This window comes from Meriones unguiculatus, chromosome 6, assembly GCF_030254825.1.
Source record: "Meriones unguiculatus strain TT.TT164.6M chromosome 6, Bangor_MerUng_6.1, whole genome shotgun sequence".
In the NCBI taxonomy this organism is placed as follows: Eukaryota; Metazoa; Chordata; class Mammalia; order Rodentia; family Muridae; genus Meriones; species Meriones unguiculatus.
In genome coordinates, this window is record NC_083354.1 from 32,441,065 (window position 1) to 32,467,851 (window position 26,787).

Below are 26,787 nucleotides of genomic sequence, written 5' to 3' on the forward strand. Positions count from 1 at the left end.
TCCCTGGGACTAGAGTCACAGACAGTTGTGAGCTGCCACACTGGCTTGGGGAACCAAACCCAGGTCCCCTAGAGAGACAGAGACAAACGCAAAGACAGAGAGCAGCCAGTACTCTTAACCAACAATCCATCTCTCCAGCTCCTATTTTTATTTCTGATTTATGCATCTTTATGAGTTTGTGCAAGACCCTGTCTCAAAACCAAAACAAGGGCTGGGGAGATGGCCCCCAGTCAGTCAGTAAAAGGCAGGCAAACCTAAAGATCTGAGTTCAGCCCCCAGAACTCATGTTAGTCAATAAATAAATAAAACCTGTGGTCCCAGCACTCGGGGAGGCAGAGGCAGGTGGATCTCTGTGAGTTCAAGGCCAGCCTGGTCTACAAAGCGAGTCCAGGACAGCCAAGGCTTCATGGAGAAACCACCTGTCTCAAAAAACAAAAACAAACAAACAAAAGCCCCACCCTGTGTCCTTAGGTGAAAGGACATCATATTTAAGTTAACAAATACGCACTGCAGAATAAAAATAAGAGTTTATTTCATTTGGAGCCAACCAGCAGCCATGTGAAACAGGACTGATTTGTAGCTCACAGCTACTGGACTTGAGGATCATTCTCATCCCACTTTGGAGGCAAATACTCCCAAGACTACTTTTTCCCTTCCCAAAGTCAAAATGTGCAGCAGCTGTGCAGGCAGAACTGGAATTGGGATTGAGGAAAGTAACTGGTCAGCAGATTCCAGACTGGGATGTCTTAAGGCGGGATCAAGGAAGGGTACCTGAAGGAGTGGTGGAAATGCATGCCACCCTGACAGCCCAAAAGCAGCCTGAGCGGGAGCCTTGCTGGGTGAGTGAGCTCCATCCTAATGCAGGCAACTGGGTGGGATTTAGAGAGGCACAGCAGTGAGACAGTTCCATAAGGATGCCGACACACACACACCCAGGAACAATCTCAAGACTGCGAGCGGGAATTCCACAATGAGAACAGGGCCCATATTAGGGACCTCTGTGTGTCTTTGTGCTTCAGGTTCTGCCTGCATGACAGAGGCCAGCTGTCCTTGGCACTGTAGGGTCGCCTTGGGCCGGGCATGAGGCTCAGTTGTAGAATCCTTGCCTAGCATGCATGAAGCCCCAGCACCTAGGAACTGGTCAGAAGTTCAGAGCCACCTTAGGCTGCAGAGGGAGTTTGAAGCTAGCATGGGCTACATGAGACTCTGTCCCAAACATATCTTCCTACCCACTAAATGTACAACCTACAGCCAGGGAGCTTAATGCCTACAGGACTGCTAAAAGAAAGTCTTAGTGGCTGCAGATAGGGCAGGGCTCACAGCTAGAGAACAGGAAAGCCTTACAAAGGATCCATGGGACAAAGCCACGGGGTGAAATGCCGTGTCAGAGCCTTCGTGGGTGTCTTGCTAGGAGGAATACAGTCGCAGAGAAAATGGAAACTGAGCCCTGTGGCCAATTCTCCCACATTAAATCATTATTTTCTCAGCTTTCTCTGGAGTAGACGGGTAGAGCCCTGGCCTTGGTCGCCTGTGTCTCCTTGATCCCCAGCGGATCAGCAAGCGCGTGGGGAGGGCTGCAGGGCGCCCTCACTGGGTGGCTGAGAGGCTTCCAGGAGGGGCTGTGGCAGGAGCCAGTAGCTAAGAGGCACATGGCCATGGCAATTAACTGTGGAGCAGGTCCTGTGGCAGCCACTGGGCTCATGCCACCTGGAGTCAGTCCTCGGACTCAGTCAGAATCCACTGCTTGGTCGAAGGCATTCTCAGAGCGCTCCTTTGTCCTGAATGCTGAACACAGGTACACAAGAAATGCCAGGCACAGCAAGGCCACAGCTGTGAAGAAGGCCAGGACTCCCATAAACACCGGCGGCTGTATGGGTAGGCGGATCAGGGGGCTTTCAGCTGGGATCTGGTTGGTCAAGCTGAGCATGTAGCCTAGGGACCAGGAGATGCTGCTGTTCCCCACCTGTGGAGGAGACAGGATGGCTCAGCCCTCAGGACTCCAGGCGGGTCCCAGCCCACAAGGAGACCCCACAGAGAACCATGGGCTGAGGAGACACCACACCAGTCACAAAGAGGTGGGGTTCCACCTCCAGCTCAGTCACCCCGACAGCTGGAAAACTGAGTTCCCTGTAAGCCCGTCTATGCCGAGGGTTAAAACAGTGCAGCCCCAACAGGGACAGCATTCCTATTGTGCAGGCAACAGGCCTGTTTGTGGTTAGAGAGGGGTGGGAAGTGTTTGCCAACCCAATACCAGTCCTAGGAACATGGGGCCAGCCATAACGGGAAGTCCCTCCCATTCATTGTTCTGATAGTCCACGGCTCCTTTCTCTTTCCTCTTTCTACCCCTTCCCCTTCCCTTCCTTTCTCTTTCCCCTTCTTCTACCTTTTCCTTCCTTTCCATTCCTCCTCCTTCCCCTTTTAAAACAGGGTCCCATTATGGAACTCTTCCTGCCCTGGAACTCACTATGCGACCTTGAACTCACAGAGATCCACCTGCCTCTTCCTGGGATTAAAGATGCATGTCACCATGCCTGGCACACAATCTGCTTTTTGGCTGTTTTCTTAGGCATCTCCATATTTTGAGTTTACTATCTTTACAGTGAACCAAACTTATCATCTGCATGCCTAATCTCAAATAATGCTCTTCTTCAAAATTGTTTAGCCAGTATTTGCTTGATATCACACTATACTTTCACAGTGTGTGTGTGTGTGTGTGTGTGTGTGTGTGTGTGTGTGTGCTCGCACGCGCATACCACAGCAGGCCTGTAGAGATCACAAGACAGCTTTCAGGTGTAGGTTCTCCTTCCAGCGTTTGGATCCTACAGTGAAGCTCACAGCAGCAGGCCCGGAAGCACACATTTCTATCCACTGAGCTTTTTCAGTGCCCTTTGGCTTGATACTAAGAAAACTTTATTTTTTAAATTTTCATATCCTGAAAGGGTTAGACTAACTTTGTAACCTATATGTCCTCTAAAGCCTATAGTTTTGAGTTTTAGGTCCAGGTTAAGCTAAAGCCTTTCCAGAGAGTGAAGGAATGTGACCTTATCTGTGAGGACAGATATAAAAAAAGGGCAAGCAAGCAATGACCTTCACTCAGCAAAAGGAGGACCAGACCCTTGTCCTTGAGATAGCGTTTCTTAGCAACGAACCTAGACTTCTTCTGAGTAGCTTTTGACCTCCAGCCAAAAGTCTGTAGCCCCTAATCTTCAAGGATGAGCTAACCACCCCACCTTCAATTGCAGCTGCATCCACACTTGGCAGGACTGGCCAAGCTTGAGCACCTAAGACTAACCAATTATCTTACTTTATAGCTTCCTCATCCAATCCTAAATTGCCAAAACTGCAACTTCAAATTTCCCGCAATTTTTCTTTTAAAAACCTAAAGGCCTTTGTCTCCCAGTGCCACTCTTTGCTGACCAGCGGGGGTGACCCCATTGTACAATGGTTAATAAACCTCTTGCTTTTGCAACGAGTCTTGGTCTGGGGGAGTTTCTGGGAAGGGCGCAATTGAACTCCTGAGCTGTGAGACCCCAGGTCTTACAATCCTAATTCCTAAAAATGTAAACACTTCTCTCATAAATGAGATAAGTTGGTTGTTTAATTTTGTTTATTAATTTAGTTATGTTTATTAGTCTGTATACTATTATGAGACAGGATCTCATTCATTCCAGGCTGGTCATGAATTTACTCTGCAGCATAAGGTGGACATGAGCTCCCAATCCCTGTTTCCACTTCCTGAATGCTGAGATTATAGTCGTTTTCCACCAAGCCGGGCTAGCGCAGGAAGTGGGTTTGTTTTTTGTTTTTTTTCCCCACAAGATATAACAGAGATTCAGTGTTTGTCAGATTCCCTTTCCAAACAGCTCCCTTTGCTTTGGCTACAATGTCCTCAGGCAGTAAGACCAGAGGAGCAGCCTGGCTTGTTAAGGTCTGAAAATCTAATCTGACCATATTTGTCTTCAGAACTGAACTGGGAGGTTTAGCTTGGCTGGCCTCACACACACTGTGTAGCTGAGCCGGCCTTGAACTCCCTGTCCTCCTGCTACCTTGAGTACAAGCCTGCTTTTTGTAGGGTGCTGGGAAAGTTAGGGTTCTACCGGGGTTGAGAGTATGTCAGACAGACATTCTACCAGCTGAGCATACCCCAGGCTAGCCTTGTGACTGATGACATTATTGATGATTTTGGGCTTCTAAAATCTGGCCCCGATGACCTCCCTTAGCACTACTTCCCTGTACTTTTTTCCTTTCTTGCTTCAAAATGGTATACGGGGGCTGGAGAGACGGCTGTCTGTATGTGTTTACACACATGTATGGCGGCCAGAGGTCGGCCTCTGACATGTTCCTAGGAGAACAGGTTTCTCCCTGGGCCCTGGGGCTCACTGAGTAGGCGGGACCACCCGGCCAGCAACCTTGCCCAGAACTGGGATTAAAGGAACATGATACAATCCTGACTTTCCTCACATGGATTCTGGGGGTGAAATTCAGACTCTCCTGCTTGTCTGGCAAGCACTGGACAAGCTGAGCCATCTCCTGAAGAACAACTACTTCTTCTTCTTCTTCTTTTTTTTTTTTTGAGACAGAGTTCAAGGCTGGCCTTGAACTCTAGACCTTCCTGCCTCTGCCTTCTGAGTGCTGGATCACAAGCATGCATGCCTGGCTCTTTTTCTTGAGTGTTTCTTTCCTCTCCAAAATTTTTTCATTCTTTTTTTTTTCTCTATTTTTGTAGTATCTCCTGGGACTATCTACCGTCTCATCTGACTGCTGTCTTTAAAAACGTGTTCAGTGCCTGTGTAGAAAATCTTCTGCTCTGTTTACCTTCCTCTACTGAACTCAGTATCCCCGCCTGGGGCGTGGTGGTACCTCAGCAGGGGCAGAGACAGGTGGATTTCTTTGGGTTCAAGGCCAGCCTCCTATGCACAGCTCTCTCCCTGCAAGCTAAGGTTACATGGTGAGATCCTGTCTCAAAAAACTAAAATATAAATGACAACCACTTGGCCAGGAGCAAATTTTTATAATTAAAATTTTAAAAAATTGCATTTAGTATGGTGTGTGTATGAGCACACATGTGACGGCATCTGTATGGAGGTCAGAGGACAGCTTTCAGGAGTCAATGCAATCGTCTCCTCCAATGTGGGTTTTGGGGACGGACTCAGGTCAGAAGGCTCACTGGGAAGTGCTTTTACCAGCTGCCTGGCCAGTCCCAGAAGGAAATTTAGACAAATTTTACCAGCTGCCTGGCCAGTCCCCAGAAGGAAATTTAGACAGTGTGCTCAGGGCACACTGGTCCTCAGGGCACACTGGTCCTCAGGGCAGTTCTTACACTGTGTGTGGCAGGTGACTGCTCGTGGGGCTCAGCAGCGCACAGGCCACCAACAGTCTGCACCCAGATACCCTCTGTTGTTGTGTTTTTTTTTCTAAGATAACTCAATTTTACTTACATGAAAATGGATAGTGCCAAGCTTAATTCAGGATATTGATTGGATTAATCCAATTTTGCCACAGCTGGAATTGAACAGAATGGCTCCGGACATCCTGCAGGCTTTACTGCAGCTACTCCTGAGCTGAGACACCCTCTCAGAACACAGTACTCACCAGACAGATCCGCAAGGCAAGGTCCTGCCTGGATCAGCCTTTGCTTCCTAAGCCCCCTAGCCACTAGGCAACATCTGTCTATCTAGCTAGCATCTATTTATCACGTGTCTAACTTACTGCCATCTATCGCTTTCCAGTTCTCTATCTTCCATCTGCCATCATTTAATCTATCGCCTACCGGCCTTCTATCTACCCACTCATCCAAGCCATCAACCTGCCATCCATCTAATGTCTATAATCTATACATCATCTATCTAATCTACGTATCTATCTAAGCTATATATCATCTGTAATCTATACATCTAATCTATACATCATCTATATAATCTACACATCATCTACCTAATCTATATATCATCTGCCTAATCTTTATAGCATCTATAATCTATACATCATCTACGTAATCTATCATCTATATAATCTATATTTCATCTATATAATCTAGCATCTGTCTTTCACTATCCATGCCCAAGTTTTGTGTGTAAACACAGTGACCTCGGGTTCCTTTAAAAAGAAAATTTTTATTTAATGAAAGTTGCTAATGTGAATCCCTCACACCTTCAAAGATGTATCTTACACTGTCTTTTTATGATCTAAAACATTTAATTATTTTGTCATAAATTATAAGCCAGGAGTGGTGGTGCACATCTTTAATCCCAGTATTTTCACAGTGAGGTCCAGCCTGGTCTACATAGTGAGGTCCAGGCCAGCCTGGTCTATATAGTGAGGTCCAGGCCAGCCTGGTCTACACAGTGAGACCCTGTCTCAAAAAGAGAAAAGGAAAAAATGTGGGTTCAACCTGCAGCTCCTTTTCAGGATGAAACACCTCAGACTCTCTCACACTTCACAGTCTCTCACCAAATGGTCCCTCAGCACTAAGCCCCACCCTGACTGAAGGCTGGCGGTGGGCCTGCCCCAACATCCACCCTTGCAGCCTCACCGCCCATCCACTCAGTTCCACTGTCTCGTCTGCAGCAGCCTTAAATTCTGTCACTCTTTTCTTCCCCTCTTCCCACAGGTGACCCGCAAGATCAGAGCATCCTTTAACCTTTGACCTCTCTTCTGTAGCCATGCGCACAAACCTTTCTCCAGAGATGAAGAATAGAAAATGTGTGCATTTGTTGACTTACTTCTTTTTCGAAACGTATCTGAGGCCACGTCTCCTCGGTGAACTTGTATCCATTGACGAGCAGGTGGAAGATATAGTGGGCGGAGAAGCAGTAGGACCGGGCGTACACCTCATCAAATCTGGGGAGCAGGGACGGGAGCTGGAGGGAGACACAGACGCCTGAGGGGGGCAGGCGGCTCTCACAGTGTGGGCTTCACCTGAGGCCGACAGCAGGGCCTCAAAGCCACCCCTCATGATGTCCAGATGAAAATGACAAATGACACAATTGCATTTGTCTGAGGTGACTGAGGTGTCGTGTCATGATCCAGTTATTTATAACAAGAGCTGCTTCAAGCCATCGTGCCTTTTCTCTGACATTTGCTTATTTTCAGATGGGGTCTCAGATAGCCACGGTATCCTTGAACACACAATATACACACATATACACAACACACATAGAAACATATATACACAATACACACGGACATATATGCAATACACACATATACACAATATATACACACACACACACACAATATACACATAGACCCAATGTGCACACACTTGCTCACCTATGTATCACAGATACATTCATACATGTATGTCGCAACATGGTCCAAAAATGGAGCTGTACCCGGGCACAGTGGCCCGTGCCAGTAATCCCAGCACTCAGGAGGCAGAGGCAGGAAGATCTCTGTGAGTTCGAGGCCAGCCTGGTCTACAGAGTGTGTCTAGGACTGCCAGGGCTACACAGAGAAACCTGTGTGAGAATTCTGAGTGCTTTCGAGAAAATGTCAAGAAAACAAACTAGGGTCTTCAGACCTCAGTTTTCAGCAGCTCTCAGTGTTGCTGGAATCCCTGGGGCAGCAGGTAGGAGTTAACTCACTTTCAATTGTTCATTACAGCTATCATTACTGGGAGTGTGCGGCTCGTCCCTGGGGTTGGGTGCCTCACTCGGGTGATTCTTCTTAACTAGCAGAGCACATACTGATGATCTGGGTAAAGCAGCTGTTGCATGAGGCTTTAATCTGAATGGTTTGTTGGCTCCGTTCTCTCAGGTCCCCCTGCCGCCAGAGCCAGGAACGCATGCAGATAAATGCCGCTACACACGCATAAATATGCCCACTAACGTGTTCACACACACACGCACACACTCACACACACTCATGGACTGGGCTCTGCCTGTCCTGATGCTCACCCTCTCTCTAGCACTGACCTCGCTCCAGGCGTGTCTGCAGAAGTCCCAGCTGCTGTCGTTAAAGGAGGCGAGGGAGAAGCTCCCGGAGAGGTTTAGTGCGCTGGCCGTGTAATAGAACCCTGCAAAGGCCTGTGAGCAGGACAGAGGCCGTGAGTTCCCAAAGGAGTGTGCCACGAGCCATCTGGGAGGGAGCAAAGAGCAGCAGGACAGGGGAAGGGAAAGGGGTGGACGGGAGGCACAGGCGAGCACACACACACACACACACACACACACACACACACCCCGTCTTTGCACTCACCACAAACGGCCCTCGGACCTTGGGCTGGTAAACGCCATCAAAGGAACAAGCCTCCTGCCCCTGGCAAGCTCCGAAGTCAAACACAGCGGCCACCTTCTCCCTGCACAGCCACGGGTCGCCGGTCCCCGTGAAGGTGACGTTGCGGCTGGAGCTGAAGGCCTGCGGCCTCTGCTTCTCCGTGCACAGGCTGTCGAACACGCGGCCCAGGGTGAAGGTGGCGCGGTAGCCCAGTGGGTAGCAGGGGTTGCTGACCTCGGTGTCGGAGGGGGCGCTCTGGGGGTGCGACAGGGGTGAGCTGGGGCAGCTCCCTTCCGGGCGCTCCCCACCCGGTGCTGCAGTGCCCGAGCCACCGCCGCCTGCACTGCTTCGGGGCAGAGAGTTGGGATCCCGAGGGCTTGCACGCCTCGCGTCCTGCCCGAGGACCGTGCAGGCAGACAGATGAAACACTCAGACAAGTCAAACACTGACTGATAAGACTGAAAGAGTCACTTTAGAGCAGTTTGGGAGGGGTGGGGAGACAGGGGACTCAGTCGGGAGTGAGCTCGCTGCTCAAGCATGAAGACGTGTGTGTGTGTGTGTGTGTGTGTGTGTGTGTACACAATTGTGTGTGGTGTGTGTGTGCATCAGCAGGTACATATGAGCAGGCACTCTGTGCACACACCTGCGGAGGCATAGGTCAAGGCCAGGTGTTGTTTCTCAGGCGCCATCCACCTGGTTTGGTTTGGTTTGTGAGGAGGGGTCTGACTGTGTAGCCCTGGCTTGCTGGAAGTCACTGTGTAGACATGAAGAGCCGATCGCCTCTGCCCTTGAACGCTGAGAGTAAAAGTATATGCTGGTCCGCTCAGCCTTCATAAATTCTTATTTATATGTGTGTGTGCATGCACACGTGAGCATTTGGGTGCTCACAGACGCTCACAGAGAGCGCCAGATGCCCCGGAGCTGGAGTTGTTGTGAGCCACCATGTAGGTGCTGGAGGTGAACTCTGTTTTCTGAAAGATCAGCAAGTGCTCTCCACTGTTCGCCGTCTCTCCTCTCCTCTCCTCGATGTTGTTGGGTTTTGGGTTTTGTTTTTGTTTATTTGGTTATTTGGTTGTTTGGTTGGTTGGGTTTGGGATTTTTGAGACAGGGTTTCCCTGTGTAGCCCTGGCTGTCCTAGAACTTGCTTTTTAGACCAGGCTGGCCTCAAACTCAGAGATCTGCCTGCCTCTGCCTCCCAAGTGCTGGGATTAGAGGCGTGTGGCACCAGCCTACACCCTGTTTTTTGAGACCAGTTCACTCAGGGGCCTGGTATTGGCCTGTAGGCTAGACTGGCAGCTCTGCATTACAGCGTGCAACACCAAGCCTGGCCTTTTCTTATTATGTAGCCTTGTCGGCCTGGGGCTTACTATGTAGACCAGATTAGCCTCGAACTCACAGAGACCCTCCTGCCTCTCCCTCCTGAGGGCTGGGAGCAAAGGTGTGCATCAACACACCCAGCCATGCTGTCCAGGGAATTGAACTCATGCCCTCATCCGATCAGCAGGCGTTTTTCCAACTGAGCTATCACCGCAGTCCAGATCCTCTCCGGTTTCTTGCTTACATTTTCTGTAAGTGGTTACCACCGTAGAGGAGGGAGGAGAGACGGGAAGAGAGGAAGGGAGGGGACCCCAGGGTCCCAGGAGACTTTGCATGCTGGAGCTTGGCTAGACACTAGAGCCAGGCCCCGCCCCCGGCTCCGCCGACCCCTCCCCCGGCTCGGCAGGCTCCTCCCCGGCTCAGCCGACCCCGCCCCAGGCTCAGCAGGCCCCTCCCCCAACCTCCTCCTCCGGCTCCGCCGACCCCTCCCCCGGCTCGGCAGGCTCCTCCCCCGGCTCAGCCGACCCCGCCCCCGGCTCAGCAGGCTCCTTCCCCGACTCCTCCCCTGGCCCAGCAGGCTCCTCCCCCGACCCCTCCCCCGTCGACTCCTCCCCAGGCTCAGCAGGCCCCGCCCCTGACCCCTCCCCCGGCTCAGCCGGCCCCTCCCCTGGCCCAGCAGGCTCCTCCCCGACCCCTCCCCCGTCGACTCCTCCCCCGGCTCGGCAGGCTCCTCCCCGGCTCAGCCGACCCCGCCCCAGGCTCAGCAGGCCCCGCCCCCGGCCCCGCCCGCCCATCGGCACCTGCAGAAGCAGCGCCAGGAACCTCTTCTCCGCCTCGTTCCGGCCGTAACACTGGAAGCTGTGTGTGTAGAGCGTGTACGTGTAGCCGTACAGGGACACCTGCACGGTGTCACTGGCGTTGCGCTCCATCTTCCCTCCCGCCACAAAGGATATCTGGGTGGAGGCGCCGCCTAAATCCAGGGCTCCCGTGGTGTCTACTCCGTGCGGGTGCACCCACGAGTGCCACAGGCTCTTCTGCACAGCGGGGAAGGAAGAAAAGTGAAGACGCCGGGACTCCCCACCCAGGCTCCAGCTTCCCCCGCGGGCAGGGGCGCGGGCGCGCCGGGCTCGGTCTGGCTTAGGCCCGGAGCCGCAAACTAGAGAGAGGCTGGGTGTGCGCCGCCCTGCTGGTAGCCCCTGCAGGGGACTGTGTCCCTTGCCGCTGAGTCCAAGGCCTCGAAGGCCGGGAAAGGCAAGCGGGGCCGAGGTTCATGTGAGAGTACCCAGATATGAACCATGCCAACTAATCTGAAAACTCAAAAAGGACTTGCTGGGGGTCAGAGGTCTGGGATGCGGTCTGAGTGTCCTCTGCAGGGAAAGTTAAAGAGACCAAGGACACAGAGTGGAGACTCCTTCCCCCTGCAGACTGGCTTCCCAGGCGTCACCCAGCCTCTTGGAAGGGTCATCCATCTTTAAACTGCCCGTCCCAACATCCGAAGCCGGGGGTTCAATTTAGACCCCTCCCAAAATGTCTCATGAGCGGGCAGAGTGGTGCCCTGCCTCGGCTGTGCTCCCGAGCGTACCGCACCACCCTGAAACAGCCCCTGAGCGTGGCCCTCCGCCCTCGGGCAGGGGAGCTGGGGAAACTAGGAACCATGCATTTCTTGGCACACACCTCCAGGAAATTGCCCATTATATAGTTGGCTGTAATCCATCCATACACCCCTTCCTCCTGCCCGGAAATGATCTGGGCACCCCTAAAATCAAAAGGCTGGGACTTGAAGTAGCTCTGGATGCTCTCGAGGACTTCACGGGCTGCCGTCTCGTTCTGCAACCTACGCAGGGCACAGAACACAGAGACGAGCGCTGAGGCGAGGCGGGCGGCCTCCGGTGGCCCCTCGGTGAGGAACCCCCTCCCCTGGCCACTGCTGGGCGGCCTCGGGCAGGAACGCCCTCCCTCCCCCTCCTCCCCCCGCCCCTGCTGGCACGACTTTTCCGGATATCCTGGGTACCGCACAGACCACCCAGGGTGGCTGGGAAGGGGGGGCGCTCTTTGTCACCTGCCAGACTGACGGGTAGGAAAGCAGCTTCTGGTGGAAACCCCGTTCCTCAGCACCCTTCCCCCACCCCGTCCCGTCCACAGACTTCGAGTCTTACTGCTCTAAGTCAGGCCAGTGCGGGAGTGGAGAGGGCACAGCAGTGACCTCTGGGGCACCACAGAGAGGAGCCTCATTTGGCCAAAAAGGTGAGCTTAGGCGGGAAGGGAAAGGGGGTCGGCCCAGCCTCTAATTGCTTGAGAGAGGTTCACAGAAAAACACCAGCACCTGTTTGACAGCGCAGTATGCAGTATCACCACGTCACCCAGGCAAAGTGCCACCCTGTCTGGTACGGTACCCCGTAGACCAGCAGTTCTCAACCTGTGGGTCTCGACCTCTTCAGAGGTTGAACAACTTTTCATACAGTTTGCCTAAGAGTATCGGAAAACACTCGTGGAGACAATCCTCCCTTTGTTAGTGGGGAAAGGAAGGGGGGTGCAGGGGGCATGCTTGGTTGTTCAGGCAACCGTAAGGATAAAGAAACACCAGGAAGAGCTCCATCCAGCAGCAGGTACCCCGGTTCTTTCCAGGACCGTGTTAGAGCGCCCTGTCTGGCCTGGTCCTTTCTGCCTTCTGCTGGGGTCATGAGCAAGGCTCCTCATTTCCAGCCCCAGAAGCCTGCACTGGAGACAGAGTTACAGTTCCGTTTCTTTTCTTTTTTGTTTTTGTGAGACCAGGTTTCTCTGTGTAGCCCTGGCTGTCCTGGATTCGCTTTGTAGACCATGCTGGCCTTGAACTCACAGAGATCCACCTGTCTCTCCCTCCCTGTGCACAACCGTCCCCGGCTTCCTTTTAGTTTTTTTATGGAATTGTTCTTAAAAATTCTATTTCAAAGTCAACATAATACTACAATGAAGAGCTGGAGAGATAGCTCAGAGGTTAAGAACACTGGCTGCTCTTCCAGAGGCCATGAGTTCAATTCCCAGAAACCACATGTTGGCTCACAACCATCTATAATGAAATCTGGTGCCCTCTCCTGGTGTGCAGGTGTACATGCAGGCAGAACATTGTACACATAATAAATAAATAAATTAAAAAATACTACAATGAAGAAATGAAGAAGGCTGGGTGTATAGCTCAGTGGTAGGGCATTTGCCCAGCATGTTCAAGGTGCTGGGTTCAAAGCCCAGCATAGGAAAATAAAACAAAACAGCAAAAATTAAAAAGAGAAAAAGCATTAAACTTGGCATGGTGGGTCTGCAGAGGCAGGAGGATGGCTGCAAGTTCAAGGACAGCCTGGCCTATGTAGTGAGTTGTTGGTTTGCCTAGGCAATAAATACAGTGAAACCCTATCTTAGCAAGACAGACATTATGTGTGTGTGTGTGTGTGTGTGTGTGTCTGTCCCTGGCATAAATGCTGTGTCTACAGATCCAGCAGGAACAGTGGATGGATGAGATGTCTGTTCCATAAATTCTCTGACCAGGGTGAGGGACAGACGCTGTATTATCTCACAAAGGTTTCTGGAACAGTCTGCACCCTGGCAGAGCCGACTCGGCTAAGGGCTGAACTAACCACAGACTTCAGCCGGCCGTTTGGCCAAAACCAATAATTGTTCTCCAAGGAAGTGCAGGAACCCAGTGATCAGATGTCAATCTGGCCCTTTCTAGATTTCTTGGTCAAAATCACCATGGGGAAGGAACCCAATTTTAGAAGTATGTCTTTGTTGGTATGGAAACAATGGCTAAAATTTCACAGCCGTTAAAGCGTAAACTCCCAGTAGAACATGGCGTTCTGCTCTTGGGTGTGCTCCCAGAAGCAGAGCGACATTCTTGGTGCGTTTGGTCCCGGTTCCCTTGTGCCCTGTGCCCTGAGTCCTCACCTCAGCAAGCGCATCCCCGCTGTGGCTCCCAGGTAAACGCGGGTGGAGCTGTGGAGGTGCTCTGGAACCCGTGCCCTGACCTTCAGCATGCAGTCCTCAAAGGCCCGGGGGGCGTCCTGGGGATTGTTCTCATAGCTGGAGATCCCAGAGCCTGGAGAGCAAGCAGGCAGAACCCACCAGCACTCCTCAGAGCAAACCACAGGAAAAAGACTACAACTCGCAGGGTGGGGAGATGGCTCTGTTGATGGCATGTGTTTGCACACCGTGTGTTCACAGGGTGCAAACATCCTGTGTGTTTAAGAGCACTGATCTCCAGAACCCACGTAAAAGGCTAGGTGCAGTGGTGCATGCTTGCAACCCAGCTTAGGGGAGGCAGGGACAGGAGGGTCCCTGGGGCCTGACCCGCTGCTGCTTCATTTGTAAGCTCCGGGTCAGTAAGAGAGTCTACCTCAAAGGAAAAGGAAAAGGAAAGAGGGGAAAAAAATAAAAGAAAAATTAAAAGCCCGAGGTGGACAGTGCCTGAGAACCGACAGCCGAGGGAGTCCTCTGACTGCTACAGGCACGCGTACATGCACGCCTGGGCACCACACGCACTCGTGGGCCCAGTGGAAGGATGCCGTCTGTGACTATGCACACTCTGGGTTCATGGGACCCTCAGAACATCCAGAAATGAGCCGCCTCCCCCTCCATCACTGTGGCCTCCGGAATCCATACACACTCTGGGAGACCACAAACTCCAGCTGAAATTACAGAGGGGAGGGTCACTCCCTCCAGGACACGTGGCTTCTCCAGCACTGATTCAGTTTCTGGTTTCTCAGAGTGGTGGCCAGCCGCGAGGGTTGGTGAACTGAAGCTCACCCACCCCAGAGTCAAGGCCCTCAGGGTGTTCTCATCTAAGTGCCTGTAGCTCGGCCTGCTGGGGGAAAGTCACCATACACCGCTTGGTTCCCAGCATACCTGCATGCGTGCGTGTGTCCATCTGTCTGTGTGTGTGTGTGTGTGTGTGTGTGTGCACATGCTGTGTGCCTTCCTCTCTACAACACCGCCCAGCCTACAGGCACGCACCACTTTTCTCACAGCATCCTGTGCACACTGGGATGGAGAATTTGCACGAGATACTGCCTCTCAGCTGACTGCTCTCGAGATTGGAGGCAGGCCCCTGGCTTCTCACACACGCCTCCTGTGTCCCACCACAGCCGAGGACACCGCTGAAGGAGGACATCTCTGACCAACCCCCCACCCCAGGCAGAGGGCTGGACCGGAAGGGGCTGGACCGTGCTGACCCCGCCCCTCAGGCTCCGCTGGCCCCACCCGGTCCCCTGCCCCCTACCGTTCACGCTGCACTTGAAGGCCTGGGTGACCACTCCCGTGTCGTTCTCCTTCTCTGCCGGCCACTCATACACGTACACAGTGGTTCTGGAGGAGCCAGCGTCCAGCACGATTCCATACTGAAGGGAAAGAAGAGAGCTGGCATCTGGCTGGGCCCTTCTGATGTTCTTCTCAAAGGGTTGCCGAGAACCCTGGATGCCATCTTATTCTTGGAGGAGTTCACACACTCAGGAGATTTTTCGGTCATATCAAGTCCCAGTTCCCTCTCCAGCTCTGCCCCGTCACCATCCCCAGGCCCACAACTTCATGTCGTCTTTTCAGGCCTCACTGAGTCCAGCACCATCCTTATGTGTAGGTGTGGGCCGGCTACCAGAAGACACGCATCCCCTCAGGGGCCACTCGCCTAGAAAACCGACTTCCTATTTTCAGCAACTTCCGACTGCCCCTCACTCCTCAGGTAGGGCAGAGACCCTTGAACCTTTCCCCGCTCTTTGCTGGCATGGTGACTGGCAGCCACAGCCACTGTGAGCTCCTGCGTGCAATGGCTCTGATGTGACCAGGGACAGCATTTCACAGCAGCCCTCCCCAAGCCCTGGCTCTTACAATCCTCCCCTCCTCTCTTCTGCAATGTCTCCTGAGCTGCGGGGGAGGACACAGACAGCTCATTTAGGGCTGAGCACCCTCTGCCCTCTGAGCAGCTATGATCTCTGCGTTAACAGCTTCCTCCACACAGGGAAGCTTCCTGGGTGAGGACTGAGAGGGCAGGTGGATTTAGAAGGCAGCCTGGCTTGACGCTATGTCCATTTAGCTGGCCAGCAGCAGGGAGAGCCCTGTCTGTCTAATACCCATGCTGCATTTAGGGAGGGGCAGGTCAGGAAGAGAGAACTATTTGCCTCCAAACCAGTCGTGGCTCCTTGGAGCCTGGGAAAGGCCTGAGACGAGGCGGGCAGGCTCTCCGTTGCTCACACATGGCGGAGGAAGCTTATAAAATGCCCAGTGCCGAGGCTCCACACCAGACCGATGGAGTCTGGATCTCCAAGAATAGACACAGCATCTCCTCCCCAGGCAATTCTAATGTGAAGAGCTGGTGAACAGCAAGCGCACCGGATACCCGCTTCCTCCAGACCTCAGGCCAGGGAACGCACTGGGGGCTCGGCGAACAGCCAGGCTTACCTCGGGGATGAACAACCAAAAAGAAACCGCATGGAAAACACTGGGACTTCTACAAGGAAGAGCCATGCTAAGATGTGTGAGCCCTCGGGAGGAGAGGGACCCATGGCTTAGTGCAGTACTGGCAGCTGCTTCCTGCGGTGACACGGAGGTGAAAAAAAGGTGGGCTCCAGGAGTCGCTAGCTTCCCCTGGCTGGTCAGCCCATCTGGGGCCAGGCACTACTGAGCCCAGCCCTGGACCAAACAGCCCTACCAAGGGATGCATATCAGGAGCAGAATTAGGGATGCTGGTCATGGCAGCTGGGGGCCCCATGGCAGACTTCCTCCCATCCCACGCCTTTGGCGGATTGGCTTGTCTTGTGGGAGATGTCTGGGTCCCAGACAGGGTGCTCTGGATGATTCTCCAATAGCACAGAGCTGGGAGACAGTTAACCTCTGGGTTCCCTGTCTCAGGTGACTTCCTGCAGAGGTAAACATGGAACCATGTGCCCACTGCTGAGTGGCTGCTTGTTTTAAGAGGCCATGATCGCTGAGCATGGATTGCATCCATCTGCAGTCTCAGCAACTGGGGAAGCTGAGACAGCAAGGTCAGGAGTTCAAGGTCATCCTTGTCTACATAGCAAGTATGAGGCCAGCCTGGGCTACATGAGACCCTGCCACACACACAATGAAAAGGTTACTCTCAGCCAAGTGGGGTCGTCCACACTTGTAATCTCAGTCCTTTTCCTCAGCATTTTTCCATAAAATTCTCTTCCAGTCAATGCCTCTGAACCGCTCCATCACGTCTGTAGGATGCATAATATTCACTTAAGTCTCTGGTTCTAGACCTGCATGCGCGTTCTCTCCTTTCCTGAGCACTTGCCCAGCTCTGGACCACAGCTTCTCGGCCCTATTGAGCTAGAAAATCAGCAGTGCTGGCTCCTTAACCCTGGCCCTTCAGCTGAGGAATCTGATAGGGATCCGACAGGACATGGCCGGTGGCAAACAAGGCTGGCTTTGTTCAGATCCGCCCCACGCCGAGGCTCCCAGTGAGGTGACAGTGCAGGTGGAAACAGAAGCCAGGCACTGTGCAGGCCTCAGGAGGATCAGCTGCTTCTCCTCCTCCTGCTGACTGCCACCCTGTCACTGGCCCTGCCAGGCCTGGTGCCACCCCCCCAGACACATACAGACACACACACAGACATAGACAGACAGACAGACACACACACACACAGAGACACAGACACACACACACACACACACACACACAGACACACACAAAGAGTAGAGAGAGAATAAGAGTGACCCGCCACTGGCCAAGTCTGTGTTGAAGCCTTCACAGAGGAGGTGAGCTTTCGCAGGGCTGAAGCCGAGGATGATCAGAAAGAATGCCGGCACTCACTCTTTGTAACCCCACCCGGCACTGGGCTTCAAACCGTGGCTGGACCGCTCGGCACCCGCCGATGGGTGGACGGGACCCTGCCGCGAAGACTCCCTCGACTGACATCTGTGGCGAGTGCACACAGTGTGTCCAGCGCGTGTGGGAGCCGGAGGCTGACACTGGCTCACTCCCCCAGTATCCGCCCCTTATTTTTTGAAAAGATCTATTCATTTTATTTTATCTGTGTGACCGTTTTGCCTGCACGTGTGTCTGTGTACCATGTGCACGCCAGGTTCCCACAAGGAGGCCAGAGAGGGCATCAGATTCCCTGAGAGTGGAGTTACAGACGGCTGTGAGCTGCCAATGAAAGTGCCAGGAATTGAGCTGAGCCCTTGGAAGAACAGCCCGAGCGCGCGTACCCACAGAGCCCTCTGTCCAGACACTTCAAGTAGGCTTTGGGGATAAGGGTTCTCACTGTACCCGGGAAATGCCAGCTGGCGGCCTCCACCTCCCATGGCCAGGACTGTAGGCAGGGGGCACCACACCTGGACTTATCCCCCGAGCCATCGCCCGGGGGCCACTGTTTTGCAAGGTGGAGAAATTAACCCGTACTTAGAGATTATTTGTGTAAGTCACTGGACCCACTGTGGATGCAGCGGTGAAGAGGGCCAGGGTGACACACGGCAGTGGACACTGTCTGTTCAGAGTGCTGTTAAAAAGCTGCACTGTCTGGGTGTGGCCCTGACTGTACATCCAGTGTGCTCCGGCAAGCATGGCAGCGTTATGTGCCCTTAACCGAGCACTCAGGAGGCAGAGGCAGCCTGGCCACTGTGAGCCTGTGGCCAGCCTGCACTACACAGGGGGTCCTAGACCAGCCAGAACATCACAGAGAGATCGTGCCTTAAAACAAAGTGAAATAACAGACTTTCTTCGTCCTCCTCCCAGCCCTGGCTGTCCTGAAACTCACTCTGTAGACCAGGCTGGCCTTGAGCTCACAGACCTGCCTGTCTCTGTCTCCCGCGTGCTGGGATTAAAGGCGTGCGCCACCACTGCCTGGCTGGAACAGTCTTTCACACTGAAGCCTGTGGTCCAACCCTTGAATACTGTGTGAGCTTCTGCTGGAAGCAAAAGCTCAGGTCATAGGTCACAGGTCATAGGTCAGCCTTCTTAGATTTGCACTCTCAAGGAGGGGAGAGTCACAGACTCCCGAGAAGGTGCACGTCTGGAACTAACGTTACCTGGGACTTTAACAGGTGTTGGGCTTCTTATGGCTGGTGTGATCACCGCCCTATCTGACGAGTGAGAACAGACCTGGGATTAAGCCTCATTAACTGTCTCTATCAGAGTCCCCAGGCTTCCACGGAGTCCAGAGAACTCAAGTGTGACGAATGACTGTGGAATAACAGGTCTAATACGGTGCGATGCACTGTCTGGACAGCAGAGCCTTCAGGCTATGCCCACAGAGCATGCCGAACTGTCCCAAAGGTGGACCTGCTGGTAGGAGGAATCAGGACTTTTCTACCCCAGGAGGAATCACTTCTCCACGTCTCGCTGCCTCAAAACCAGAAGAGCATGAGCCGCACGGAACCAGACATCTCGACAGACAGCCGAGCAAGGCTCCCTGAGGGCTGGCGGGAACTGCTTTCACCCAGCCTCTAACCGTAGCTGCTTCGGAAGACAGCAGCAGAGCATGGGAACTAAGAAGCCTGTGCTCCTCTCCCCAGCGGAGGGATGGCAGGAACTGAGCACCTCCCAGAGGGGGATCCCCGAATCCTCCCGGAACCCATTCAGTGGTGACAACCAGCGGCTTGAGGGGGAAAGGCACCAGGATGTTCGAAAGAGACTGAGCGGCCTCAAACAGGGGTGGCCAGGCTAGGGAGGAGAGAACCCTCAGAGGAGAGATCTTGGGATCTGTGGTAATGAAGCAGTGGGGGCCTGAGAGAAGAATGAAAGCGGTGACATCATGTTTACGCTTCAGGCCTGTGGAGCAGGTCAGACCGGAAACACAAGGAACTGGGGACACTTCTGACCCCGACTGAAGTTTGTTTGTTTGATTTTTTTTTCTTTCTTTCTTTTTTTATGGCTCACTCTTAAACCTGCATCAGTCAAGGTCAGGCAAGCCGAGGCTGGATTTAAGAGCAGGTGTCATTCCCTTTAATGGGGTGGGGGTTGTGACACCGGACACAAACAGGGGAAGCTGGCTGCACAGCAGCAGCATAGCTCTTGCCGCATGAGAACACACAAAAGCCAAAAGGCTCTCCGGCAGCCCTCCGCCTGCCCCGGGATACCACGGAAAATCAAAACACAGAGGCCCCTTAAGCAAAGCTTCCTGTCAGTTATGCGTCCTGGCATCTACTGCCCTGAGCATCTGTCTCTTCTCAGACAAAATGCCTGCCCGAGCCAGGCAACTTCCTGTGCCCTGGAACTGTGGCCCGGGCCAGACTCTCTTTCTGTCTCCCTGAGGGCATGCAGCCCAGGCTGCCTCAGGCTTGTGCATGCTGGGATTACAGGTGTATGCAGTCTTGCCAGCTGTTTGGTAAACAGTAAGGAGACACCCCGGAGTAACAGAGTGTGCCAGCACATAAGCCAGCGCCACAGCCTCAACGCCAGCACGCACCACGCTGCTGCTCTGCTCAGCTGCGGCCCACGGCCACTGCCAACACCACAAACACACGAGTCATGAGCACTGCACTGTGACGTCACCATAGCGCCTGTCGGGAGCTGGCAGGAACTTTCAGCTCCAACCCCGGCCAACAGCTTGTGTATTCAGACTCTAATGATCATGGAGTGTCTCATTTCTATTTAGCAAACAGCTGGCAAGATCACACACACCTGTGATCCCACTACGCACAAGCCAAAGCAAGCCTGGGCTACATCCTCTCGGACCTGAAGTGAGATTCACTCCCCACCTCACCCCCGAGACCCTGGCTTCTGAGACTCTAGGAATCACACATGCTCTAAAGGGGCATGCAGGCTCAGCGTAGGGCTCACCTCCCCTCATCACCTCCCCTCATCTACGGAGAGAAACACAAGTGAGGCGCAGTCAGAGCTGGTCCTTAAGTGTGGGGCCCAGGGGCCTGGCGTGAGTTACAGGGCTCCAGAGCGGCCATGTTCCCTGCCACCCCCGAGCTCCAGCAGGCATCCTGCATCAGAGCTCTCCCAGCCTGGCTTCCTGCGCTGTTTGGATTCTTTGTTGTCTTCCCGTCAACTTGACACAACTTCCAAGAGTCCTCTAGGAAGAAGGACCCTCAGCTAGAAAGAAGCTAGGAAGAAGGAACCTCCATCACACTAGCCTGTGGGCACATCTTCTGAGCATTCTCTTGATGGCTCGCTCACTAGCGTATGGGGCCTAGCCCACTGTGGACGGTACTGCTCCAGGGCAGATGGGCCTGGGGTGTTTAAGGACACCCTTATGCAAACCGAGCAAGCCCCCAGGAGAGCCAGCAAGCTCCTCTGCAGCTTCTGCTTCAGTTGCTGCCTCCAGGTCCCTGCCCTGGGCTCCTCCCTGACCTCCCTTCTGAAACACCATCCCTCCCCAAGCTGCTCTTGGTTTTTGTTTGTTTGTTTTGTTTTGTTTTGTCTTGTTTTCAGACAGGGTTTCTCTGTGTAGCTCTGGCTGTTCTGGACTCACTTTGTAGAGCAGGCTGGCCTCGAACTCACAGAGACCTGCCTGCCTCACCCTCCGCCCTCCCCAGTGCTGGGATCACAGGTGTGTGGCACCGTACCGGGCTGCTCATGGTTCCCTTACCACAGCAATAGAAAGCAAACTAGAGCTGTCCTGCCCGAGGCTGGCCTATGCTCCTGGGGTCTCTGTTTAGAACGTGGGCGGGAGAGGCAGGAGGGAAGGGAGCCTGGCAGTGGGGTCAAGGGCAGAGTTCCGTTCTGGTCTTGCAACTCACTGCACAAATGTCCGTCTCTTTGCCTGCAAAATGGGGATCTCCAGTGGTGGCACTGCCTCGCTGTGGTTGGCACAAAGGGGAAAAGAGACAAATCGCAGCGTGTGGAGGGGGGTGTGCTCACTGCGCCGACCCGAGCAAATGAGCTGTGAAGACGTGGTGTGGCCTTGGCTGCCGTCCAGGTTATTCCTGTGGTAGAAACTATGAACCCTGAAGAGCGGCTTCTCCTGCCCCAACGGATGCCTCGGGCAGGAGGGCTCATCACTGGACAATCGCTTAGGTTAAGGATATTTTCTTCACAGGGACTGGGACATGGTTAACATTTTATTTTCTTTTTAATTGCGTGTGTATGTGTGTATCTGTGTGTGCAGATGTGCATGTGAGTGTAGGTACCCTTTCAGGCCAGAAGACAGTCTCGGATCTCACAGTGGACAAGTTACAGGAGGCTGCAGGTGGCCCAGCATGGGCCCTGGGAACGGAACTCAGGTCCCCTGCAAGAGCAGCTAGCCTCTTTCCCACTGAGTCATCTCTCCAGCCACTGAGATTCTTAAGTAAAATATTCCACACCGTTAATCCCAGCACTCAGGGAGGCAGAGGCAGGTGGATCTCTGTGAGTCCAAGGCCAGCCTGGTCTACAGAGTGAGTTCCAGAACAGCCAGGGCAACACAGAGAAACCCTGTTTCAAAAACAAACAAAATCAACAACAAAGGACCACAATGAAAAGGTCTTACTTCAGCCCTTCAGAATACAAAGCCATGGAACCCCAGAAAATGCTACTTCCTTGTTTTCTGAAAATGTCTACTCCAAACACAGGCTCGGAGCAGAGCAGTTGCTGGTGGCAGGAAGATGGAGAAAAGACAGGGGGTCAAGTTTACATACTAAACAAGAGCCGAATGACAGCAGAGACTTGCTTCCTAATGGGGCCTCCTCCAGCTACGAAGTTCATGCATGTTTAATGAGCCCCAAGCCCGGGGACTCTAAGTGGCCTCGCAGCCTAAAATATAACTAACTGGGGTATGACATAAGTGCCTCCTGACTGATTTCCAAAATGGCTGGAGGGCTCCCCCGCCCAGCACCCGCCCAGCACCCTTCTCTCAGATGAAGGGCATCGGCCAAGCACAACGGAACCCCGAGAGGTGCTGGGCCTTCGTACAAAATCCTGCAGGGATGGGCTGAGGGGCCGAACACGTGTCCCAGCCCTCAGAGAAGACCTTAGACCACAGCACAGCTCGGGAAGATCTCTCAGCACCAGGAGCTCCTGACCCTGCTGTCCACTCACAACCAGACTGCCTGGCTTCCAGGAACTTATAAAGGGGGAAGAGAGGGTCTGGCGATACCTACAGTTCTTGGGAACATACTCGACTTCATGTCCTGTAGGCAGAAGTCAAAGCAAGGCCACCGGTCCTCGGAAGAGGTACCACCGCTTGATCTGCACCCCGGGCATCACGCTCCCGGCACCCCGGGCCTCACGCTCCCAGCACCCCGGACATCACGCTCCCGGCACCCCGGGCCTCACGCTCCCGGCACCCCGGGCCTTCCTCCTGATCTCACACCGCTCTCTCCACTACAGGCCGACACTGTGGTTTTAGGTAGGCTGACGCTGTGGACGGTCCAGCTTACCTTCAGTCCTGGAGGGAGGACCTGCGGGTGGCGGACCTGGATAAGTGTGAGAGTCACCAGCACCACGGTGCTCACCAGCAAGATCACCCAGGTGACGATGGCTGGAGTCCTCGAGAGGGCCCTGCAGCCTGCAGCGGGAGCAGAACGCAGGCGTGAGTTCCAACACCCCAAGGTTGTCCTGCCCTCCACACACAGGCCACACACACCCACACACGCACGCACGCAAGCGCACGCACGCACGCAAGCACACGCACGCACGCACGCACGCACGCACACACACACACACACACACAGACACGCACGCATGCACACACAAATATTCACTCAAGTAAATATGTAAATGCAAAATGAAAATTTAAATGCAGATTGGAAATCTGGTTTTCTACTAAAGCATGATATGACCTTTTGCTTAATCTCAGGGAAAGAAATTGGAACTGTGGATGCTCCCAGAGGGAAACGACTGTGTTTCTACAAAGCTGTTAGCGAGCAGTGGACACACACAAAAGAGTGAGCACCGGAAGGGTTGGTTGGGGCAGGGGGATCTTGGGAAGGGAAACGGAGGCATTTTCTTCAGCAATGGGTATGCCAGAGCTACAGAGAGACCCTGTCTCAAACAAACAAGTGAAAGCATTGCACACACAGCCCTAGAACATAGGCTTGCAGAGGGAGGAAGACCCAGTGCCGGAGAGACCTAACATCCTTCCAGCTCTCTCTCTCTACCCATTACATGTAGTTTTAAGAACTATAAAAGCAAGTTAATTAAGACATTGAAGTCAGCTGGGCTTGACACTACACGCCTATAATCATAGCACTCTAAAAGCAGAGGGTTCAGGGAGTTCAAGCCTAGCCTGGGCCTCGGAGAAAGTCCAAAGTCAGCGTGGGCCGCGTGAGAGCCTGCACATTAGGAAGACAAGCTAACACACAAACACTGTAATAGTCTTGGTAGAACCACTAAGGCCCAAATACAAACAGCACGCCGTAGCTGAAATGTGTGTCATATTACAGGATGAAAGAATATCAATATTTCTCTTAAAAGTGGCTGTTTAAGTGCAAATTAATGAAAATAAAAAAAAATCAGTGGTATTTCAAGTGTTCAGTCCCTCTGGTGGCCCTGGAGACACTGGAAGAGAATCTACTCATTCCATCTACCCTGTTCCTCCTCCATCGCCTCCCTCCTCCACCCCATCCCTCCCCCATCCCATCCAAGTCCATCCTCCACCCCATCCCTCCTTCACCCTGTCCCTCCTCCCTCCTCCTCCTTCACCCCATCCCTCCTCCATCCCATCCAAGTCCATCCTCCACCCCATCCGTCCTCCACCCCGTCCCTCCATAGCCATGGGTGCATCCAGCCCTATTCCAGAACATTCCGTCTTGGGTCACTGTAGCCAAATGCTTTACTTCCTCTTTATTTCTAGATTTTTTTCCTGGAAGAAAACAAAGGCTTCGTGCACCACCTTACTCAAATTAGACTCGGCCCCGTATCCAGTTGCATGGCCTCGCTCACTGCTTGGCGAGCCTTCCCGGAGGGCGAGCAGGGCTCAGAGCTCAGTCTGCCTGTCAAGACCAGCAAGTGACAGACAGTTCCTGATGTCAGAGGTGACCACTTAACACCTTTCCCCTGCCTCGTCCACGTATGGCGTGCAGAAGACGAAGCTCACCACCTGAAGACCCCACACCCCACTTCCGGACACTCACCCCACTTAACCCACGTGAGCGAGCGAGGCACCGTCACAGACCTGGCCTTGACACTGTGGAGGCACTGTCACAGACCTGGGCTTCTCTCTGTGGAGGCACCGTCACAGACCTGGCCTTGACTCTCTGAGCGTCAGAAGGGGCCCTGAATCACTCCTCTGTGCTTTTGGATCAAAGTCCCCCGGCCAACCAGGCACTGGTGAACACAGGGGTGGGCTCACGCCTACTTTCAATAACAGAGCTTTAAGGGATTTTTCCCCCCAACAAGATCGAGTAAGGTAACCTGCCAAGTTTAATCTCCCTGAGGAAAGAATGTAAGGGTTGGCCTGCACGTTTGTAATCGTGTGGAATGTAACAGGATGTGTGTTAAATCTCCATGTATTTGGGGAAAAGCGCACAATGCAATACAATCCATCTTCTTTAGGACAAGCGCTCTCTCCAAAATAGTTCACACGAACTGGTCTTTCTGTCCTCAAGTCATACTGTTTTGGAAGTCAAGAATTAGCAGTCTAGGGCGTAGCTAGGAACCTCTTCAAGGGGAGGCAGGGTGTGTGAAAGCAAGCAGCCTCCTGACCGCAGCCTGGGCTGGCCTCCTGGATCCTGGCTTCAGCACTTTCCAAGTGAAGAGCTATGATTACCTTCAGCAAACACTTACCCAGCAAAAAGCTTCTGACAAAGCCAACAGCCGAGGCTAGGGCTCATTCACCAAGAAACGCAGCCTAGAGCTGTGCAGCAGTTAGGGCCAGGCAAACACTGTTAATTGCAGGTGCCTACCTGAGCCTGGAGAGGTGAGAGCTGCTGCCTGCCCCTCCCGCCTCCGCTGAATAGCTGGGGGAGCCCGGCAGCCTGGCGGGGCGGCCTTGGGATGTGGGAGAGGGATGGATGGTATGTGTGTGGGGGGGTTCCCGTGCAGCCTATCACAACGCTGACAAGCCAGCTCTATCAGGGTTCACCCCAATCAACAACACACAACACAAACCTCACACACAGCTAGGTAAGGAAACCACAGGAGCCAAAATAATGGATTACACAAACAGGAAAACCCAGTAGAGCCAAACGTTTGTGTTCGCCCTTGTTGCCTGCGGCTTTGTGGAAAAGCGTTACTTTTGGGTGAGTCTCGGAACAATGACAAACTGCCATTCACAGGCGGTAGGGATGGGGAACTTGGACCACAGGTGGGTTCTCCTGGGATCTCACAGAAACCGTGGGAGCCAGCAAGCCACACTTACCTGCCGGATCACAAGGCTGGCGGGTCACCACGGCAAACATCCTGTCTCCCGGCTGGAGGGGGAAGAAGGCAGAATGAGAGCAGGGCCGGCGCCTGACTTCGGAAGTTCGAGAACAACCTTAGCCGCATCAACTGGACACAGCGTCTTGTAAATCTCAGCCCTTTGGGGAACAGCGCGGCCGAAGCGGGGCTTCCGAGGCCAAGGGAAGCTAGAACCTGACAGCAGCGCCCCTTCCCCAAACGCCAGGCTGAAGGGATGGCTGCCTTAAAACTTCAGGGAGCAATCTTGAATATAAAGCCAGAAAGCGTGTGTGTGTGTTTGTGTGTGCGCGTGTGCGTTCTCCTTCCCCTTTTCTGTCCTCGGGTGGGCCCCTCCGCGCGTGAACAGCAACCCCTCCCCGGGAAGCTCGCCAGGCCCGGGCTGGGCTGCGATTCAAAGCGCACGGCGCGGCCGGTTCGCATCAGTGCCAGCGCGCAGGCTGCCCCAGGCGTGGACCCGGAGGGCCCCGGGCGTGGCGCGGCCCCTGCACCTGCGGGTCCCGGGCGCCCTGCGACGAGCTGCCGGGTGTCGGTCCCCGCGGCCTTCCCCCCGCCCGCTCTCCCGTCCCCGCGCGCGGGCCCACAGCTCACCTGAGCCGCGCTCAGCCGCTCGCCCGCTCTCCCGCCGCGGTCACCGGGAGGCGGGGCGGCGCGGGGCGGGGCGGCGTGGGTGGCGCAGCCCGCTGGGGACCGCCTCTGCGCCTCCTCACCTCCCCCCTCGACTCCCCCCGGCTCCACCCTCCCGCTGCACCTCGGCGGGTCGGGCGGGAGGATGGAGGGGCCGGCCGAGCCTCGCGGGCCAGCATCTGTGCTTCCCTCGTCTCTGTGACAAAACGCCTGACTCATGGCTGCGGGCACCGCGGGGGACCGTGGGGACGGGCCCATCAGGAGGCGCAAACTCGCGTCCACCCGCAGAAAGCACCCCCACCTCCCTCCCTCCGGGTGGGCCTCCCCACCTCAGCACCTAGCCCACAAACCCTGGCTCACACATGCTCAGAAGGTCTCCT

General features: G+C 54.0%; 1 protein-coding gene across 2 annotated transcripts; it reads right to left on the minus strand.

Moving 5' to 3' along the window:
• Positions 1 to 508: 508 nt before the first annotated feature.
• Entpd3 (ectonucleoside triphosphate diphosphohydrolase 3) lies at positions 509 to 26,787 on the minus strand. 2 transcript variants are annotated; one of them, XM_060385051.1, is made up of 11 exons: positions 26,768 to 26,787; positions 25,743 to 25,794; positions 22,822 to 22,949; positions 14,777 to 14,894; positions 13,447 to 13,597; positions 11,206 to 11,365; positions 10,332 to 10,565; positions 8,197 to 8,469; positions 7,917 to 8,027; positions 6,723 to 6,860; positions 509 to 1,963 (listed from the first exon to the last, which is right to left on the minus strand). In XM_060385051.1, the coding sequence occupies exons 2-11, from the start codon at positions 25,780 to 25,782 to the stop codon at positions 1,727 to 1,729; spliced, it is 1,590 nt and encodes a 529-aa protein (XP_060241034.1). In that variant the 5' UTR covers positions 25,783 to 25,794; positions 26,768 to 26,787; the 3' UTR covers positions 509 to 1,726. The 2 variants fall into 2 exon arrangements, with proteins under 2 accessions (XP_060241034.1, XP_021519749.2); XM_021664074.2 differs by lacking the exon at positions 26,768 to 26,787 and adding an exon at positions 26,372 to 26,661.

Coding starts and splice junctions, on each gene's coding strand:
- Entpd3 (XM_021664074.2), bottom strand. CDS start 26,626: ATGAGTCAGGCGTTTTGTCACAGAGACGAGGGAAGCACAGATGCTGGC. Junction 8,028..8,196: donor AGGTCCGAGGGCCGTTTGTG/GTGAGTGCAAAG, acceptor TCCTGCTCACAG/GCCTTTGCAGGGTTCTATTA. Junction 1,964..6,722: donor AGATACGTTTCGAAAAAGAA/GTAAGTCAACAA, acceptor TCTCCTCCACAG/GTGGGGAACAGCAGCATCTC.